At 37.6% G+C, this 19,558-nt stretch overlaps 3 protein-coding genes across 6 annotated transcripts; 2 read left to right on the top strand and 1 right to left on the bottom strand.

The window, feature by feature from the left end:
- Positions 1-170: 170 nt before the first annotated feature.
- Positions 171-3,904, bottom strand: LOC111432931 (zinc finger protein VAR3, chloroplastic-like). 3 transcript variants are annotated; one of them, XM_023069764.1, is made up of 8 exons: positions 3,817-3,904; positions 3,330-3,712; positions 2,746-2,863; positions 2,319-2,665; positions 963-1,079; positions 695-814; positions 528-626; positions 171-428 (listed from the first exon to the last, which is right to left on the bottom strand). In XM_023069764.1, exons 2-8 carry the CDS (start codon positions 3,704-3,706, stop codon positions 308-310), a joined length of 1,299 nt encoding a protein of 432 aa, XP_022925532.1. In that variant the 5' UTR covers positions 3,707-3,712; positions 3,817-3,904; the 3' UTR covers positions 171-307. The 3 variants fall into 3 exon arrangements, with proteins under 3 accessions (XP_022925532.1, XP_022925533.1, XP_022925542.1); XM_023069765.1 differs by having other exon boundaries at positions 171-407; XM_023069774.1 differs by lacking the exon at positions 963-1,079.
- On the top strand, positions 3,039-18,800 carry LOC111432956 (protein C2-DOMAIN ABA-RELATED 4-like). Of its 2 annotated transcripts, XM_023069792.1 has the most exons (4): positions 3,039-3,049; positions 16,075-16,246; positions 17,066-17,161; positions 18,411-18,800. In XM_023069792.1, exons 2-4 carry the CDS (start codon positions 16,088-16,090, stop codon positions 18,696-18,698), a joined length of 543 nt encoding a protein of 180 aa, XP_022925560.1. In that variant the 5' UTR covers positions 3,039-3,049; positions 16,075-16,087; the 3' UTR covers positions 18,699-18,800. The 2 variants fall into 2 exon arrangements, with proteins under 2 accessions (XP_022925560.1, XP_022925551.1); XM_023069783.1 differs by lacking the exon at positions 3,039-3,049 and having other exon boundaries at positions 16,057-16,246.
- On the top strand, positions 3,705-5,421 carry LOC111433867 (prostaglandin E synthase 2-like). The gene is made up of 5 exons (XM_023071122.1): positions 3,705-3,728; positions 3,925-3,982; positions 4,209-4,346; positions 4,439-4,526; positions 4,955-5,421. The coding sequence occupies exons 1-5, from the start codon at positions 3,705-3,707 to the stop codon at positions 5,157-5,159; spliced, it is 513 nt and encodes a 170-aa protein (XP_022926890.1). The 3' UTR covers positions 5,160-5,421.
- Positions 18,801-19,558: the final 758 nt, after the last annotated feature.

The following is a 19,558-nucleotide window of genomic DNA, read 5'->3' as shown; positions in this document are numbered from 1 at the left end:
TAAACCTCTCTAGTAAATGAGTTTTAAAATTGTGAAAAGAGAACGAAGCATTTCCTGAAACGAAGCGTTCCCTGAAATCTCTAGTAGATGCGTTTTAAAATTGTGTGAAGCGAAAGGAAAACCGAAGAGGAAGATCACACCAAAAATAAAAAATAAAAAAAATAATGAACTTCCTTGAATGGATAAAACCCTCATTTCTAGACTACTTGGAGCGGCAATACTCATCAAGTGAATAAACATCCCATGGAATTGGAAAGAGAGAAAATTGATATACTTGGAGCCAAAATAATGGCATAAAATAGTTGGTTCACCTTTCCGTGGGTGACTCCCATAGATGTTCCTGGCACTCCGCGCTTATTTCTTGTGTAGGGCGCTCACAATTGCAGTTGCGGCACATCATGTTCCGTCTGTAATTAAAAATGTCACATCTACAGAAGGCAAATGCTTTGGCATTAATGCTTTTGTAACTTGAAAGGCCAATCCCAAAATCAAAACATATGGGTGCAAGAGATGGTAACCAAACTCACGAGGGGCATTCCCATTCTCCTGGACTCAGCTCCCTCTTTGGACGATGTTCTCGGCATCGCAAGCATTCCTTCTTACTCGCAAAGTTCATGAATTCACATCTGAAACAAGTTTCACTTAGATAAGCTCCTCTCCATGTCATTTTGTCAGATAAGTGTTATGTACTTACTGCGGGCAGATCCAATCTCCCTTCTTCATTTCAATTTCATCAACATTATTAATCTTCTTCGGCCTCTTGCTTTTGCACTTTAAGCACTGAATGTTTCTTGAGAAGTTCATGAATTTACACCTATTACAGAATCAACAGAACATGCAAGAGTTCAATCATGGATGATAATACTTTATATTTGTTGCCTAATTTATCTATAAGGTCAGTAGAGAAAGTACAAATATTCAAAAACTGAACTATCTGTGAGCAAGATTGAGCATGTTCTTACTCTGGGCAGATCCAATCTCCGCTCTTCATTTCTATATCATCTGCCCCAACTCTTTTAGGACCTTCTTCATTGCATTTTAAACATCTTTTGTTTCTTGAAAAATTCAAAAAATTGCACCTGCAAAAACATAGGTTAAAACTAAACAGATTAGAAGTTAAATAAATAGGATCTGTGTAACAGCCCAAGCCTACCGCCAGTAGATGTTGTCTTTTTCGGACTTTTATTTTTATAACATGTATGCTAGGAAGAAGTTTTCATATTCTTATAAAGAATGCTTCGTTTTCCTCCCCAACCGATGTGGGATCTCACAATCCATCCCCCTTAGGGGGCCAACATGCTTCGTTTTCCTCCCCAACCGATGTGGGATCTCACAATCCATCCCCCTTAGGGGGCCAACATCCTCGCTAGCACACTGCTCGGTGTCTAGTTCTTATGTCATTTGTAACAGCCAAAGCCCACCGCTAGCAGATATTGTCCTTACCCCAGCTTCATTTTCCTTCCCAATTGATATGGGATCTCACAATCCACCCCCCGTCATAGTTCAGCGTCCTTGCTGGCACACCGCTTGGTGTCTAGCTTTGATACCATTTGTAATAGCCCAAGCCCACCGCTAGCAGATATTGTCCTTACCCCAGCTTCATTTTCCTTCCCAATTGATGTGGGATCTCACAATCCACCCCCCTTCATAGTTCAGCGTCCTTGCTGGCACACCGCTTGGTGTCTAGCTTTGATACCATTTGTAACAGCCCAAGCCCACCGCTAGCAGATATTGTCCTTACCCCAGCTTCATTCTCCTTCCCAATTGATGTGGGATCTCACAATCCACCCCCCTTCATAGTTCAGCGTCCTTGCTGGCACACCGTTTGGTGTCTAGCTTTGATACCATTTGTAACAGCCCAAACCCACCGCTAGCAGATATTGTCCTCACCCCCCGCTTCATTCTCCTTCCCAACCGATATGGGATCTCACAATCCACCCCCCTTCGAAGCTCAGCGTCCTCGCTGACACACCGCTCAGTATCTAGCTCTGATACCATTTGTAACCGTCCAAATCCATTGCTAGCAGATATTATCCTTTTTGGACTTTCCCTTTCAAACTTTCCCTCAATCCCTCAAGGTCTTTAAAACGCGCTAGGAGGGGGTTTCCACATTCTTATAAAGAATGCTTCGTTCTCCTTCTCAACCAACGTCGAATTTCACACAAAATTAGTTGAGCTAAATTAGCTTTGTACCTGCTTTCTAGCTCCAACTCAAAGCACAGACACTAACAATACTATCCAGTATGCCATTGTTTTTCACATCAAACAAAACATAGAAATTCAAGCTAATACAGAAAAGAAGTTTAGATATAACTTACTTTGAGCACATCCAATCTCCTCTTTTCATCTCAACATCTTTATACAATGCATCATTTGTAAGTTTTGAAGGCGTTTCTTTTCTTGATGGAGTTTTTGTATCAGCCTTCACTGCTGCAGCTGCCTCAATGGGTTCTTCACTCAGTTCAGATATCTCAGAAAGCAATTTCCTGATAGAGACTTCGACATGCTCTCTACCCAAAGCTTTGTCCCCTCCAGACAAAACAAGTGGATCCAATGCATAGGCCAACAATATTCTAGCTACATCCACAGTTCTTGCAGCTTCTGTTTCCTTCATAATAACATAAGCTCTATCACAGGAGCCTCGAAGGTTGCAAGTACTACAAACCTGTACAGAGTAGATACACTCAAATGAAACACAGGCCTTATATGGCAAAATAATTGTGATGTTTAAGTGAGAATACATGCCTCCCCTTCATCTAGATGCACATAAGCCCTTAACCTTTTAGCTGAATTGACAACTTTCCGGAAGAGATTGGGACATCCATCCTTCATTACCGTTTGAATATCATCTCTGGACAATGACCTGCACGAAGAACAGTGAAGGATTCTAGTCGAGCCATGAGAAATGTACCCGTGTGAGATCCCACATCGGTTGGAGTAGAAAACTCTTCCTAACATACGGGTTTTAAAGCTAACGATGATGTGTAATGGGCCAAAGTGGATAATATTTGCTAGCGGTAGGCTTCGGCTGTTACAAATGGTATCAACCGTAAGATTGGATGGTGTGCTAGCAAGGATGTTGGGCTCCCAAGTGGAGTGGACTGTGAGATCACACATCGGTTGGAGTGTTGTGGAAAACTCTCTCTAACAGACAGGGCTTTACAATTATGAAGTTAACGGCTATACGTAATGGCTAAAACTGACATTATTCGCTAGTCGTGGGCTTTGACCGTTACCACAGAAACTTCGTACATTCCCAAATAATGCAACCATCACTATGTCAGTATCAAATCCAATTTCAATTCAACAATTCTAAAAGGAAAACTCACTCTAAAATATCGTGGCGGTCGCGCGCAAAGCTAAGGCAAGCATCCTTCAGCACGTTCATGTCGCTGTAATCAGTCTCGGATGGCGTAACTGCATCACTACTGCTCCCATCTCCGTTTGCATCTTCCGAAGGAGGTTCGATCAAGTAACCTTTGGTCTTCAGGCCGTCGACAAAGGAAATCCATTCAGGCCAGGGGTGGTGAATGAGGCTGGAGTGTGGTTGAGGCGCATCAACGCCGCCGCCGTCGCCGGCGGAATCTAGCGTAGTAGAAGAGCTGCACTTGATGAAGAATCTTCTGGGGAAGAGGAGTGGCGATAGAGATCTGGATGTTGCTCGGGAGATTGCAGTGCCGAAGTGTAGGAATTTTGTAGGGGACATGATATGCTGGATTTCAAAAAATGTATTATATATATATATATATATCTTTTTTTACCTAAATATTCCGCTTGCAAAAAAAAGAAGAAAAAACGGCGGTAAACTTGTAAAACCTATTTAGTTCCGCCCCAGGGGGCGGTCCTCCTATCTCCTCGATTCCATTGCCGGCGGCTCTGCCCGAGCTGCGTCGTTGGGCGTGGTTGAGGCTGTTGCTTCTCTAGCCGCTGCTGTTTCCATGTCCCAGGTACGAAGCGTGTCCGTTTTGTAATAAAGTTAAAGGTGAACCTTTAAATTTCTCGTTCTCGTTGATCTCAATCTTCTGATTAGTTTTGTTGGCGATGAATCTGTGTTAGTTTCGAGGGATTTTTGGAAGGAATTTTGGATTAGTAATTGCTGGGAAATTTACATTTTGGATTAGTAATCTTCTGATTGTACTTTTCAAATCCCTCCTCTGCGGTTGCATGCCCGTGTGCACTTAATGACGACGTTTTACTTGTAATCTCAGCTTTTCTCGACTACTACGATGTACCATACAAAGTTGTCGAGGTCAATCCATTCAGTAAGAAAGAAATTAAGTGGTGGTCGGAGTATAAGAAGGTGCCAATATTGGTGGTTGATGGCGAACAGCTGGTTGACTCCTCAGGTATTGTTTCATTCTTCTGAATGTTCTACTTCATATTGGAAATAGTAAATCTCTATCTGTATCACTAACTCCTGGCAATGGCATTGCTGCAGCCATAATCGACCAGTTGAGCCACAAGGCTTTGTTGGATAAGAATGCTTCTTCTGTCTCTGAAGATGATGAAGAAACTAAGTGGCGTAGGTAGGTTTTTGCTTCTGTATCTAAATCGCTTTTCCATGCAATTGAATTTCACATGTGAATTTTGTATTCAAGGGGGAGAGGAAGAGGGATTGACGATTGCTTATTAGGTTTGGCCACTTGATCTGTATGTTCATATGCTTGATTATAGATACAACATATGTGAAATTGTTTAGTGTTAAGATTCTGAAAATTTGTGTTAGAAAAGCAAAGGCTACGTATGTTCTGCGTCTTGTTGGGCTATTGGACAGTTCCATCTGGTTTAAACTTGAGCTAAAACCAGATGCATGGTGGTTTAGTAACTTGCAAGTCCATTTTTGGTTATTTTTTTGTGTGTGGTTGGGGGATGATAATTGAATTCTTATTCATTACTAGTATGAAACCTTTTGGTTTTTGATTTCTTTCATTTGTTTAAATTTAAATTGATGCAGATGGGTAGACAATCACTTGGTACATGTCTTATTCATTATTAGTATGAAATCACTTGCTAGTAGTGTTCTTCTTAACAAACAAATCTCCACGCTGATCGAGGATTTTCATTGGCATTTTTTGGTAGTCCGCTTCAGTAAGTCTTTACACCTCAAAGATTTCCATGTGATGCTAGGGAAATTTCGAAATTCTCCTTTATTTGGATAACAATTTATACTGTAGCTAGTTTCTGATTATGTTGGGAGATTAAACTCTTGATTTTGAGAGTTTAATTAGGATTTGATTCCATGTGAACGTCCAAGCCCACTGCCAGGCAGATATTGTCATCTTTGGGCTTTCCTTTCTTGGCTTCCCCTCAAGTTTTTTAAAACACATCTCGGAGAGTGGGACCCCCTAACAGTCCAAGTACTCGTTCTTTCTCCAATTGATGTGGGATCTCCAATCCACCTCCCTTTGGAGCCCAGCATCCTTATTAGTACACTGCCTTGTGTCCACCCCCTTTGAGACTCAGCCTCCTCGCTAGCACATCGCTCGGTATCTGGCTCTGATATCATTTGTAACATCCCAAGCCGACCACTAGTGGATATTGTTTTTTTGGGCTTTTCCTTTTAGCTTACTCTCAAGGTTTTTAAAACGCGTCTACTAGGGAGAGGTTTCCAGGCTTCGACGGTTACATTCTCATTCTCATTGTCACTTTATTTTGATTTTTTTGGGATCTAGATTGAAAATAAACTTAGTGATTCTTGAGTTTGTTAAGCTATATTTAATTCATCCGCTTCTCTTGTCAATTCTATTCTTAGTTAATTTTGGCTTTGCGGAGAAGACTATTGTAGAGTATGCTGGAGCCGCCGCTATGTCTTTCATATGAAAGAAATTAAAGAAGAAATATAATATTAGCGTTATACGAAGCAGCTTGGATGGACGGGACTCTCTAGGTATGTACTCTGTAGTGTTAACTGTCCTTTTATCTTTTTTTTCTCTTCTTTTCACCATTGGAGTTCGTTTTTTTAAGCATTAGTCTCTTTTCATGAAAAGTTTCATGTCTTGTTAAAGAGAAGAAAAGAAGAAAAGGAGGTTTCAGACATCAATTTAGGACTTAAACATGTAGTTGGTCTTTTAGAATCAATTGTCCTTCACATCAACGCTTAGAGATATGCCAAATTCACAACCTTCTGTTTGAAGTTCATGAATGGCTCTTGTTTTGCGTTTTTAGGAGGCTCAAAGCCTAATCTAGCTGATCTTGCGGTGTTCGGCGTATTAAGAAGACCCATACGTTACTTGAGGTCTGGGAAAGACATGGGGTGGAGAACACACGCATTGGTGTGAGTGGTACACCAAATGGAGAGCACTGTTGGAGACTCCTCCATGATCATATCCTAATCTCTCCTCTCATCAACTCTCATTTTCTGGGCGTTGGTTACCCTTTGTTCTTCTCTTTGTGGGTACATGTGATGTCCAACAACCATATTACTGCTGTCGAGCACCCCTTCTGGCATCGGAATGATGAATTTCAAACCCTTCTAAAAAATAAGACATGGTACTTAGTTCCTCCTGCTGCTAGTCTTAACCTTATTGATTGCAAATGAGTTTTCAAACTCAAGCAAAAGTCAGATGTCTTTATTGATCGCTACAAAACACGTCTAGTTGTTAAAGGGTTTAAACAATCGTATGACGTTGATTATGATGATACCTTCAGTCCAGTTGTTAAGCCCACTACCATTCGGCTTTTATTATCTCTTGCTATTTCTTGTGGTTGGGCTATTCGGCATCTCTTGTGGTTGGGCTATTCGGTAGATTGATATTCAAAATGCTTTTCTTCGTGGCCTCCTTAATGAAAATGTTTATATGAAACAGCCTCCTGGATTTGTGGATTAAAGTTTTGAGGGGAAGCCCAAAAAGAAAGTCTAAATAAAACAATATCTACTAGTTGTGGATCTAGGTCGTTACACAGTATGTGCGAATTTTGATATCCCAATTGATTTTTTTGATCAACTGCCATTGTGTTACCATGAGAAATGGTGTCATCAGTATCATCCTCTTTTTTCTCCTTTATACTATTTTAAATGTTCCTCTGTTTTTTAAGGTAAATGTACTGTTCATGCAGATCGATAACGATCGTTCTCCTACTCGGACGTTAATAGCCTGTTTTATTGGTGGTACCTCTGAATTTTAAACTTCACTAGAAATTTTGAATCTTCCAACTTGAAGAAAATGAATTAAATGATAATTTTAATGATAAACCATTAAATTATAGCCAACGTAATCAATTATGAAGTATGTGGCACTTTGTGAAATAGGGTTTTTTTTAGTAATATTACATTATAACACAAACGAAAAAAAATATTAAATTTACATTTTATAGTCACGAGAATGATCGAGCTGGACGTAATTGGAAAAAATTGATCCAAAATGTCTTAATCAATAGATTTACGCTTAAGTTAGCAACTTAAGTTTTATATCTTGATAATTAACTTATATTCATCGTCGTTGGTCCTCGATCCTCCATTCTGATCATTGTATAGCCATGCCTCTTTTGTCGGTAGTTGTAATATATTTTTCTGTCAATTCTAATAGTTTACTCATCGTCACATAGGTCAATAAATATGTCGTGTTAACGAAAATAAACGTCAATAGTTAAGATAGATACGATTTTTAAACATAATTGAAAATTTCTTAAATTTTTTATATTTATAGAATTTATGTAGAAAAATATATAAAAATAAATTCATGGTTTCGGCCCCAAAATCCAAAATTGATAGAGGAGAGAGAGAGAGAGAGAGAGAGAGAGAGAGAAGAGAGAGAGAGGAACAAAAAAGGCTTCATCATATCCCCCTCTATTGTCAATACCTCCAAGCCGGCTACTCTAATTGTTATCTTCTCTCCGCCTCTGACTAAAACCCTCTTCCTCAATCGGAAACACCTTCCTAGAGTTTCCAACGCTCTTCTTCCGAGCATTCATGGCGTCCAATTCTGCCAACCTTTGGGTCCTGTTGGGATTGGGTTTGGCTGGAATCCTGTTGATGACGAAAAAGCTTAAGAAAGCCATTAGAGAGGATTTTGGAGCGTTTATAGAGAAGCTTCAGCTACTTCCTCCTCCTCAGCCTGCTCCTCCTAAAGCCCCTCATCCCCTGACCGGTCTCACCTTCGCCGTTTCGGACGTGTAGGCTTTACAGTATTTCATTTTTCGTTTTGTTATTGTGGTTATTGTATTTTTTGTCGTCGTTGTTTTGGTCGGTTTTTCTTTTCACATACATATTGCGAGCGAGTGGAGGCGCTAAACGAGTTGATATAAAACGCATCTTGAATTTCTTCACCGAGTAAATTTAGCGTTGTTGATTACCTTTGTGACAAGTTGAGTGCTTTGCATTTATTTTAATGATGGACTTCATCCGTTCCTTCCCTATATTTGCATTTTGGATTTAGGAAAAAGAAAGATGGGGAATCTGTGAAAAAAACTTATGTTTCTCGAGATTATGATCCGTTTTATTTAACCGCGGATTGGTATTCCAATCTAACTGGTGTATATCATATTAAATGTTCTGTAACTGCCGTGAGAATCCAATAAAAGTTTCTAGTTTGGAAATAATCTGTTTTTTGTTTCTGGAATATGAGAATATCATAGATAATTGTCAAACCACTTTTTGATCATCATGAAATATTTGGCTAGAGAAAATTATGTGGATATTTAAGGTTTTTGAGGCCTTGGGAGGAGGTGTGAGACTCGCAATTATTCTGTTTTGGTTTCTATATCCAATTTTTTTCCCCTTCAATTATTATCATTATTATTATTAATGGTTGGAGCTTATTTTTTTAATTTTTGTATGTTATTATAGGTTCACTTTTGTTTCAGGCCTTTGTTTTCTGTTCAACGATCAGCTGTTCTTTTTATATTTTCAATGAAATTTTAGTTTCACATTAAAAAAAAACAGGATATCTATCATAACTAATTGTCTATAACATTTTGTGACGATTCATGATGACACGTTCGTTCTCTCTATTTGAGCATTTTCTAGTTAGTTCCTAAAGTGGAGAATTTATATATGGTAATAACCAGATTTGAAATTGAAGGACATGTGACTGGGTTTGGTCATCCAGACTGGGCAAGAACACATGATGCAGCTTCTCGTACAGCTCCAATAGTTTCTGCACTTGTTGAAGGAGGAGCTACTTGCATCGGAAAAACTGTTGTCAGTGAACTGTCAAAGGGGTAAATATTTTTCTTAAAGTTTGTGTGTGTTTCAATTTTATTACAGAGGGGTTGAATGAAAGTTCATTAGAGGTATGGATCGATAAACAAGAAACTTTCCAGTTTCTCCAAATTCATTTCAAGCAGTGAGTGAGCATACTGTTTTATTTGGTTGGGTGTCCTTTGGTATGTAGTCAAGATGAGCTGTTCATTTAGTTTAGTGTCAAAACCATATTTTCCTAGTTTACAGTAATTTAGAAAAATACTACTCCATTACCTGCTCCTCATTCAATCCTTCATTTGATGATAGAGCATTGCATGATTCTCAATCTACAAATATTTATTTAGTTATATTTAATCTTCCTTAATCTCAGCATCAGTGGAGAAAACAAGCATCATGGCACTCCCACTAATCCTGCATCACATTATACTGTTCCTGGTGGGTCGTCCAGTGGAGCTGCTGTTGCAGTAGCTGCTAATTTTGTTGACTTCTCTCTAGGTGAGTTGCTTAAGTTCTGTGTTCCAGCCAATTCAATTATATTTCAATCTCTATCAAACAGGTTTTCCACCCATTTGGAGGCAGGGGCATCACCTTTATAGGCACCTTCACATACACTGCCCAAAAATTTCCCCTATAAGAAATATAGACGATGGCGAACTGAAAATCATTGAAATTCTCTTACCCTTAAATATTGTTGTAGGCTGCCAAGTTGATTTTTGTCGACTTCAGCGTCACATATTTCCTTTCCATTAACCCATTATTATTCATTTTATCTATTTTTCCAAAGTTCCATATGTTATTTATTTGATTACTATGTATTTTTTGTAATAAATTTTTGTAAAAAATGTTATAGATGAATCTGATGATGGTGCATATGTGACTCATTAGAACTTAACTTTTGGCTCTTGCGCATACACACACACAAAAGCTGACTAATTTATGTTCTTTCTGGTATGTGTGTGATCATATCAAGGTTCTTTGTGTCCATTAATATGCTTAATGCATGTAGGCAACTGATATTCTAAGTCTGCTACCAAGTACCAAATAAATGGGTTATTATTTCCTCAAATCTTCAAATTTCAGTAGCCATTCTTCTAATTTTGTTGGTTATATGACATGTTTTTGCCTTTTAACTTTCAGGCATTGATACTGTTGGTGACGTGAGAATACCTGCTAGCTTTTGTGGCATTTTTGGGTTTCGACCTTCTCATGGATCTGTTTCCCAAGTTGGAATCATACCTGTATCAACAAGTCTTGACACCGTTGGTAAGTACATTAACTTTGTCACATGCTTGTTCTCTAGCTATTATTGGTGAACTTTCTGAGATTCATGAGTCTTTTTGGTTAAGAAAGATTTGTGGTGACCTCTGCCCAAATTGTAGCCTTTTATCTACCATTGAGAAAAATGGAGAACTTTATGTGGAAAAGTGCCTCGTGTTGTTTGTATGTACCTTCCAACTGTCATTAATTAATAGAAAGTTGTTTAAGTTTTCATTTCATGATATGGAGCTTTTATCATTATCCCCAATTTTTCTATTGGTTCCGGGTTGGGCATCTTGTTTCCCTCTTATAAAACTTGTTTGGTGTCATTTTGTTTGAGCTTCTATTGTCCTATGGCAGGATTGTTTGCTAGGGATCCTAATGTACTGCGCCGAGTTGGCCATGTGCTTTTGCAACTTCCATACGTTGGTCAACGCAATCCAAGACAAATTATTTTAGCTGATGATTGCTTTCAACTACTGAAGATGCCTGTTGACAGGGTTACTCAGGCGGTGACCAAATCAACTGAGAACATTTTTGGCAGTATGTTCTTCTTTTTGCCCTTCGTAATTAGTTATTTTGTGAAACTCTCTTTAGTTTCCAATTAATCTAATTTTCATTTTCGTGTCAATATTACCTCAATTAGAACAAGTATTGAAGCATGAAAATCTTGGAAGCTATTTGAGTTCTAAAGTTCCGAAATTGAAAGAGTTAATTGGGATAAAGACAAATGGCAATCTGAATTCTTCTTCAATTAGAGTGCTGGCCAATGTGATGCAGACTCTTGAAAGGTGTGACTTTAACTTTCATTGATGTTGTATTAACTTACCTGATGTTACTTTTAAGATACACGGGGCAAACAGATACTAAACTTGCCTTTTGTTGCGTGCCATTCTCAAGGGTAGTTTTTTTTTTAATCCTGTGTACTACTAGAAGAATGTTTTTTCCCTCTTTTTTCCCTTGATTTGATATCATTTGTGGGTAGTCTTGTTATCTAACTTATTGCAAACATTTCTTTACAGGATTGAGTTCAAAAGCAATCATGGGGAATGGATTGACTCGGTGAAGCCAGATTTGGATCCTGCTTTAATAGAGCAGTTAAATGAGAAGTTGGAGACATCAGATACAGTAATTGAAAACCTCAAGTCTGTTAGAAATGAAACCCGTATGGCTATTAATTCTCTTTTGAAGGTAACGTTTATGAAAGGGCTATTATTGCATTTAGCTTAAATTGAATTTATTTATTTATTTTTAAACTTTGTACTGCGATCTTATTTCTTCTTTGATGTTTTAATAAATATTGAAGTACATTTCGTAGTCACTTCTTTTGTTGGTATTATTCCCACCCCAATATTCTTTGAGACTACATTTCAAGTTGCTTAGCTTGGTTTTTGCATAAAAATTTTCACTTTTCTTAGGATGATGGAGTTCTGGTCATCCCAACCACTGCCGATCCTCCTCCTAAACTTGGTGGAAAGGAGATTTTTTCAGAAGAGTACCAGGGTCGTTTATTTAGTTCATTGTGCATTGCTAGTATATCCGGTTGCTGTCAGGCAAGCTTCCTCCCACGATCTTCCTTCTTCTTCTTCTTCTCTCTCTCTCTCTCTCTCTCTCTCTCTCTCCTTCCCTCTCTTTAAAAAAGAAAAAAAAGTGATTGGTTGCATTTTGTTTTGGAGTTAGGTTTTCTCTTTCATGCTAAATTTGCCACCAATATGATTTAAGTTTATCTTATTTCAGGTCACCTTGCCACTGGGATTTCATGATAAATGTCCTGTATCTGTATCCTTCTTAGCCAGGCATGGGGCAGATCGCTTTTTACTAGATACTGTACAGACCATGTACAAGTCTCTAAAAGAGGAGGCTGAGGCTGCTTCCAAAGCCACATTCTCAAAGAATGCTATAAGCCAAGAACAGTCGGCTGAGATTGCAAAAGAAAAGGTATTCTTAATCTGTTAGTAAATCACCTTTTTCTTTTGTCCTGAAATTTCTGGCGCCCTTTAGACTTGTTTTTTTTATGCAAGCATATATTCCTGCTCTTCTGCCTCAATTCCTCAGGTTACATGTTCGTTCGCTGATGTACATTTTTTCTGCAGTTGGGTCATGTGTGACCTTCTATAATTCATTCTCTCTTCTCTTTTAAGTTTGACCAGGATTTCTGGATGTTATTCATGTTGCAAATAGTTTAAAGACTGCTGTCTCTCTTGATTACTGGTTAAGAATGAACTAGTTTATGTGGGGTTAAAAAGTATTAACAATTTAATTTTATATGAATGTGTCTGTGGCCAAATGTTCATCGTATTCAAATTAGTGTTTAGTAATTGATATTCAACTGACCTCTCGACTAGTAATTTATATTCAACTAACCTTTTGATGCCAAGTTGCAGACTTGACTGTAACATATATGACGACTTCCTTACCGTCATGTTAAATTGGCTGTGTGAGGTTACATAAATATTTTCAAATCTTTCATCAAATAGTAGAAGGAATTGAATGTTTTGTTTGCTGCTTGTTCCCCACAACCCTATCGATCTTTCTTGGTGAACTAAATGCCACAACAAAGATTTTTTTTATTACTTGCCATATTGCAGTAGTTTCATAATATGTTGCCAAAAAGTTGTTCATAAGGCTCCACGTTTACCTGCTGGTTTTCTTTTAATGTCCGTTTGAATTTTCTTAGAGTTTGTTATACACCATTCTATTTATTCTGATAGTCTTTGTTAAATCTTAGCTCAATCTTTAACTGGTATGTGTGTACTCCGGAATACCAGGGCAATCAAGCATATAAAGAAAAACAATGGGAGAAGGCTATTGGTTGTTACACTGAAGCCATCAAGCTCAACGGCAGAAATGCTACATATTACAGCAATAGGGCTGCAGCATATTTAGAACTTGGACGGTATATCCATTTCGTCTATGTTTTTTAATTGAAGCTTTCATCTAATCTCCATACCACTTCCAGAGGCTTATGATCGTTTTTTTCTTTCCTTTGTGTCCTTTCAGGTTTCACCAAGCAGAGGCTGATTGCAGTAAAGCTATTGACCTGGATAAAAAGGTGATCCGTGTAGTAGACCTTTATACTGTGAATTAGATTGTAAATGGTCTTCCATTTGTCTGTTTATTCCCTGTGATCAGTCAGAAACTTTTGAAATGGTCTTCCATTTGTCTGTTCATCACGCTCATTTGCTTTAACACTTCCCAATCTTTTCTATTTTCCAGAATGTTAAATCCTATTTACGGAGGGGTACAGCGAGAGAGATGCTTGGTTTTTACAAGGAAGCAATTGATGGTAAGACGTTTCTTCTTGTTTCCTGTATTATTTTATGGCTTCCTGGGTGAACTTTGCCAAATCTCTCATAGCCTTTCTTTTAGGTCGTGGGTAAGCATTGATGAGTTCTTATTAGAATATTTCTTTTTATCAAGTTAATATTAGAATATCATAACATCTCATGTCAGAACAGATGATTAGTTGTTGGGACTGGTTTACAAAACACGTCCCAACTGAGTTCTTACCTGAAACTTTGTCAATGATACTGAGTTTTGTCAAACATTAATGATTCCGTTAAAACCAAATGTCACTTGCATCGCACTGTTCTTGGCCACAAACTCTCTTTCTGACTGGTTACTTCAACCCTAATCGATTCACACCACTTCGGTGTCACTTATGCCTTCAACAATTTTAAGTTGTTTTACCCGATCATTGTTTTGATGGTGAATTGGTAATATTTCCTGCAGATTTTAGTCATGCTCTTGTACTCGAACCAACAAACAAAAGAGCGTCGATATCTGCCGAGAGATTAAGAAAGCTATTCACAAGTTGATTAAGTGATAAACAATCTTCTTGGGACGGAACGATCGCTCATCTGGCAAGACCTTTGTTCTCTGCCATGAAGACCCATTCACTGCACACAGACGTCCAAGCTGTGGGAATATTTGGGAGTGCATTTGGAGCAAATAATGTTATCCCCTTGATTTTTGTATTCTGATTTGGTTAGAAGCATAGAAACATTGGTTATTATTTGTTAAAAAGCTATGTAATCCATTTTTGTCTCAACCAACATTTCTCAATGCGGATTGTAGTTGTAGCTGAGATGAGAAATGGTTATAGAATACTATTATGGTGATCGGTGAGTACAAGTTAAATGCTTTTGGAGATGTCTCTCTTCTGGTCAAGTCTATTCTTGCTCAAGTTGCATTAATTGGCATTGCAGAAATCGGCTGGCCTTGTTGGCTTCCAATTAAGGGCAGAATCTGTATGATTGTAATACAACTACAGATTGGGTTCTGACATCTTCAACATATATGAAATAATCATTTTACTCTTATATCTCATGTCGAATTTGATTCTTCCTCAGGTCATCCATTTAAGTCACTGCAAAAATGTTAGTCGGATAATGCATAGAAACAGGTTGAAGATATTTGCAAAGAAAAACTCCGAGGGACGTGATGAACAGGGCAATGATTTCTATGATTTTCAAGAACTTCCATTGAGACCATGCCCAATGAGCATCTATCTCTTACATCAACTTGGCTGAATACAAAGGCTTCATTCCATCGCAAGTAAATATTAACCGCTTTGACCGGTTATCTATTGCCATTAGTCTCACAGTTTTAAAATGCCTCTACTAAAAAGAGGTTTTCACACCAATATTTCATTCACAATCCACCCCTCCCCAATAATACATCTACTCGTGAGAGGTTTTCATTTCGTTCCCCTCTTCAACCGAGGTGAGACATAGCCCTTATGTTAGTGTTAGTCTTCTTCATTTCATCGACTGTTTTAGTTTCTTGATTATCCGGGACTCGAGTAGAGCCTCGGATGCAGCAGCATCATTTTCTCCGCCCTGTGACAGTTCACCAGTTTAGGTCCATCCGACACGTGTTTTGATGGCTAGAAAAGACAGCGTAACAATTCCACAGAACATCTGCAGCTATCATACTCTGTATTCAAATAAGCAAATAATTGGGCATTCTTTCCTGCATGATCTACAAATGTGAAAATTTACCCACGTAAAGCCAATGCCCCTTTAATTAAAGTCAGGCCTACATTTGCTAGGTAATCTGGATTCATCTGAATGTATTCAAATTTTAAAATACAAAAAATATTAAAACTATAATAAATATATTACTTTATGTTATAAATTCATTTTATTTTAGTTAAATTAAAATATGTATAATATAATATTTGATATTGAAAAATAATAAAAAATCTCAACATAATTTATTTTTGTTTTTTAGTTAAATTGAAAATCATTAAATGTTTGAATTTCCGGTGTTAATGGGGCGTAGTTCATAAGCTCATCCGGACCGTCCCATTATTTGCGCAACCTACAACCGGATGTCTTGGTCACCAATATCACACCTGGAACGACTAAATATAAAATTTATAAGAACATTAATCACCAATATCACACCTGGAACGACTAAATATAAAATTTATAAGAACATTAATGGCAACTAAAATCGCCATCAGACGAAGAAAAATTAATTATCAGCAAATAAATTATATCAAAAGACCCAAAAGAAAAAGGAAAAAAGACAAAGAAAGAACCTGTTCCAGAAAGGAGCTGTAGCCTCTGGGTCCCACGGAATTTGCTCGTGTTTTTTATTCTTATTATTTTTTTTGTGAAGTGTTCTAAATTTCGTATCCAAAATTTATTGGTATTTATAAATAGGAGGGAGTAAGCAACCATGCCGGATACTCCATCTTCGCCAAAGAGCGGTGGTCGGTTGGTGTTAATGGAGAATCTGCTCGGACTTCTCCGTATTCGCGTCATTCGTGGTGTCAATCTTGCTGTTCGTGATGTTCGCAGCAGCGATCCTTATGTTGTCATCAAGATGGGAAAGCAAGTAAGTGTTTCTCGTTGTTTCTTTCATGATCGATCACCTTCGTTTTTTGTTCGAATTCGAGGTTTTGTTTCTTTAGGTCGTTTAGAAATGTTGCTAGATCGTAAGAACCTGTTGAGTTATTGGCCATCTTTGTCGTTTGCTGAACTGCGGAGTAATTGATTGATTTTTTTTTTTTGGGATAATGGTCGTGTGACTGGTGTGATTTGTGAGGAAGGGTTAACCATATGTAATGATTAGTAATTGGTTGAATTTGAGGCTAGATTGGTGGTTATTCGATATGACTTGGGAAAACGACGCGAATGTTTGGATTGTTTTCATGGACTAAGTCTTAGAAACATACGAGGCTGCAATTATGGCGCACTCGAGGAGGAAGGATGGTTCGGCAACGGCCAAAAAAGTTTCGTTAAATTCTCCTGTAGGATCTCCAGAAATGAATATTTTGTGGACTGTGGCGGTGGACCGGAGCTGTTTTATGATACGAGTTTTATTCCGAAGAATGAGATGAATTAAACTCATGGTAGTTGAATAATTAACTCTAGGTTTTGTTACAATGTACGAACATCCTGAGAAATTGTTGTTACGGATTGTGATTTTTTAGGCAGGTCAATCAATTCCTCTGAAGATTTTAATCGTTCAATGAGCTATGGCGTTAGAACAATGAGAAAGTAGGAGATCTTAATATTAGATGTGAAATCTTGGTCGCCATCATAATTTGTACGTCTTAGTTTTTATTTCTTATAAGGAAAGGAGAGAGAGAGAATTAATTTTCATGTACAGTTGCTGCTTAATTCTTTTGTTCCTGTGAAACTCTGAATTTAGAAATTGAAGACACGGGTGATAAAGAAGGATGTCAATCCTGTATGGAATGAAGATCTAACACTTTCTGTCAGTGACCCGAAAATTCCCATTAAGCTGGTAATCTTTCTTTCTTTATTGTTTATTCTATACGTTTTTATCAAATAAATAAAGCTCTCGTGTTTCCTTTATGGATGTGAAGTAATATCTGTTCAATTGTATGGTGGTACCATTTTCCTTTACCAATTTTTCCCTGTCTCTCTTGTCTCCTTCAAATACATCAATTATGAAAGAAATTTGTTGATACTTGGAATTCATATGCTTCTGGAATTGATATGTAGTGGTGATCCATGAACGCATATTTTCTCGGTCAAAATGATATCTATTTGGTATGCTCTGCCATCAATCTGAAATGCTTTTTAAGTAATTTCCATGTGATATATACACCTACTGAGTTGTAGAGCTGACGAGTTCTTACCGTTGATCAATTCTAAGCAATAGCTATTGCTAATCAAGTATAAGCCCTTTTGCCCTGTGGATTAGCTGTAAGTGATCCTCTTTAGTCTCGAATGTTGCCGTCCATGAACCCCATACTTTGGTAACTCCGTATTATATTTTGTCGTGATTACTTTTATATTCTCAACAAGGACAGCCACCGGAACATTATCTCCCACAATATTGAATACTAGTTTGGACTTTGAAAATTCTACTTCCGGAGTTTGTTGCATAAGGAGATATGGCTCGTCAATGATGATTTTTTTTTTTCTCATGTGGGTTCTTTTCTTTGTCATGCTGTTTTAAAACTTTTCGTACAGTCCTAAACTGTATCGGCCCAAGCTCTTGTCTTATTTGGGTTTTGCCTCCATGCCAGACACAAAGAGGTGTGCCAGCGAGAACACTAGGCCCCAAGGGAGTGGATTGTGAGATCCCACATCGATTGGAGTGGAGAACGAAACATTCCTTATAAGGGTGTAGAAATCTCTCCCTAAAAGACGCATTTTAAAACCTTGAAGGGAAGCTCGGAAGAGAAAGCCCAAAGAGGACAATATATCCTAGCGGTGGGCTTGGGTTGTTACATAAATGTATGAAGAGAACATAGTTAGTGATGACCAATATTCCTACTATATTTGTGGCACATAATCTTAGCATCAAAGAAAGCTCGACTCTTTTGTTGTACTGTTTACGTTTGTGAATATGATGGACCGCTAACGAAGGCTTCTAGAGAAGAATGAAAAAAAAGGGTGAGGTCTATTTTATGAGTCAGTTGTCTTGGTGCCAATCAAAAATTAATTTCCATAACTTTCTTTATCGTTATCATGTTTCTTTACATTGCATTTCTTTTCTAAATTCGTCTCGAGCTGGTTTGCAGACTGTTTACGACCACGACAAATTTAGCAAGGATGATAAAATGGGATATGCTGAGTTTGATATCAAATCATTTATAGAAGCTCAAAAGATGAACTTGAAAAATCTTCCTAGTGGAACGACAATCTCACGAACGCTACCGGGCAGGCACAACTGTTTTGCTGAAGAGAGCTGCGTCATCTGGAAAGACGGTCAAGTTATCCAAGATATATACCTTAGACTCAAAAGGGTCGAATGCGGAGAAGTCGAAATTCAGCTGCAGTGGATTGATCTTCCAAACCCCAAAGGTTAAAACAAGATTTGGTTTATCAGCATCATCCCTGTGATTTTTACTTGATCGTAATATTTCTATCATTCTTATGATTTGAAGTACCCGTCTATATGAATCTTGATTTGGTAAGCTATAATTTCATTTTAATTAAACCACTCTAGATCTTATCGATCATATCTAACTTCAAATGATGTTTAGGAATATATTAGTGTTTTTTTTAGCAGTCATATATTATTATCTGTTGGTGCAAGAACAAATTTAGCCATTTATATCTTGAAGAATCTACTAAATTACTTTAATAAAATAATAAATATTCGTTTTATTGTATACTAAATACTTAAAGAATAAAATATATTCATTTTAATTCTCAAAAAATGGGCCACACCTAAGTAATGATAAGTGGGCCAACAAAGTACCCATCGGAGAAAGTTCGAGGCCCAATACAGCCCAATTTGGAGCTTTAGCTGATAATTCAGTTAAAAGAAAATTAGAATTTAAATAAAATTATAAATGATTTTTATTTTGTAATCATATATTAAATAAATGGTCCAATGACAAAATGGATTAATTATAATTTTATGGACAAAATTGAGGCAATCAAACATATTGATCAGCTGAATTACATTCGTCTTCACGTCAAAATTAGGGTTTGGACGAGGAAAAGAAGCATGAAACCATATGATTTGGGCATGCATGGAATTAGAAATGAGGGATTTTTGAAAGGGGACAAAAGAATTTGATTGGTTAAAAGTGGTTTGATTTTAGGGTTTGGGAGTGGGGAATTTGGGGAATTTGGGGAATTTGGGGAATTTGGGGTCCATTAAACATTTGTATGCTTTGCTTTGTGTTTGGTCGTCATGTTTCCCTCTCCTCCTCCTCCC

This window comes from Cucurbita moschata, unplaced genomic scaffold (assembly GCF_002738365.1).
Source record: "Cucurbita moschata cultivar Rifu unplaced genomic scaffold, Cmos_1.0 Cmo_Scf00003, whole genome shotgun sequence".
Taxonomy (NCBI): Eukaryota; Viridiplantae; Streptophyta; class Magnoliopsida; order Cucurbitales; family Cucurbitaceae; genus Cucurbita; species Cucurbita moschata.
The sequence above is the reverse complement of the archived record's forward strand: the minus strand, read 5'-3'. Positions and strand labels throughout refer to the sequence as shown.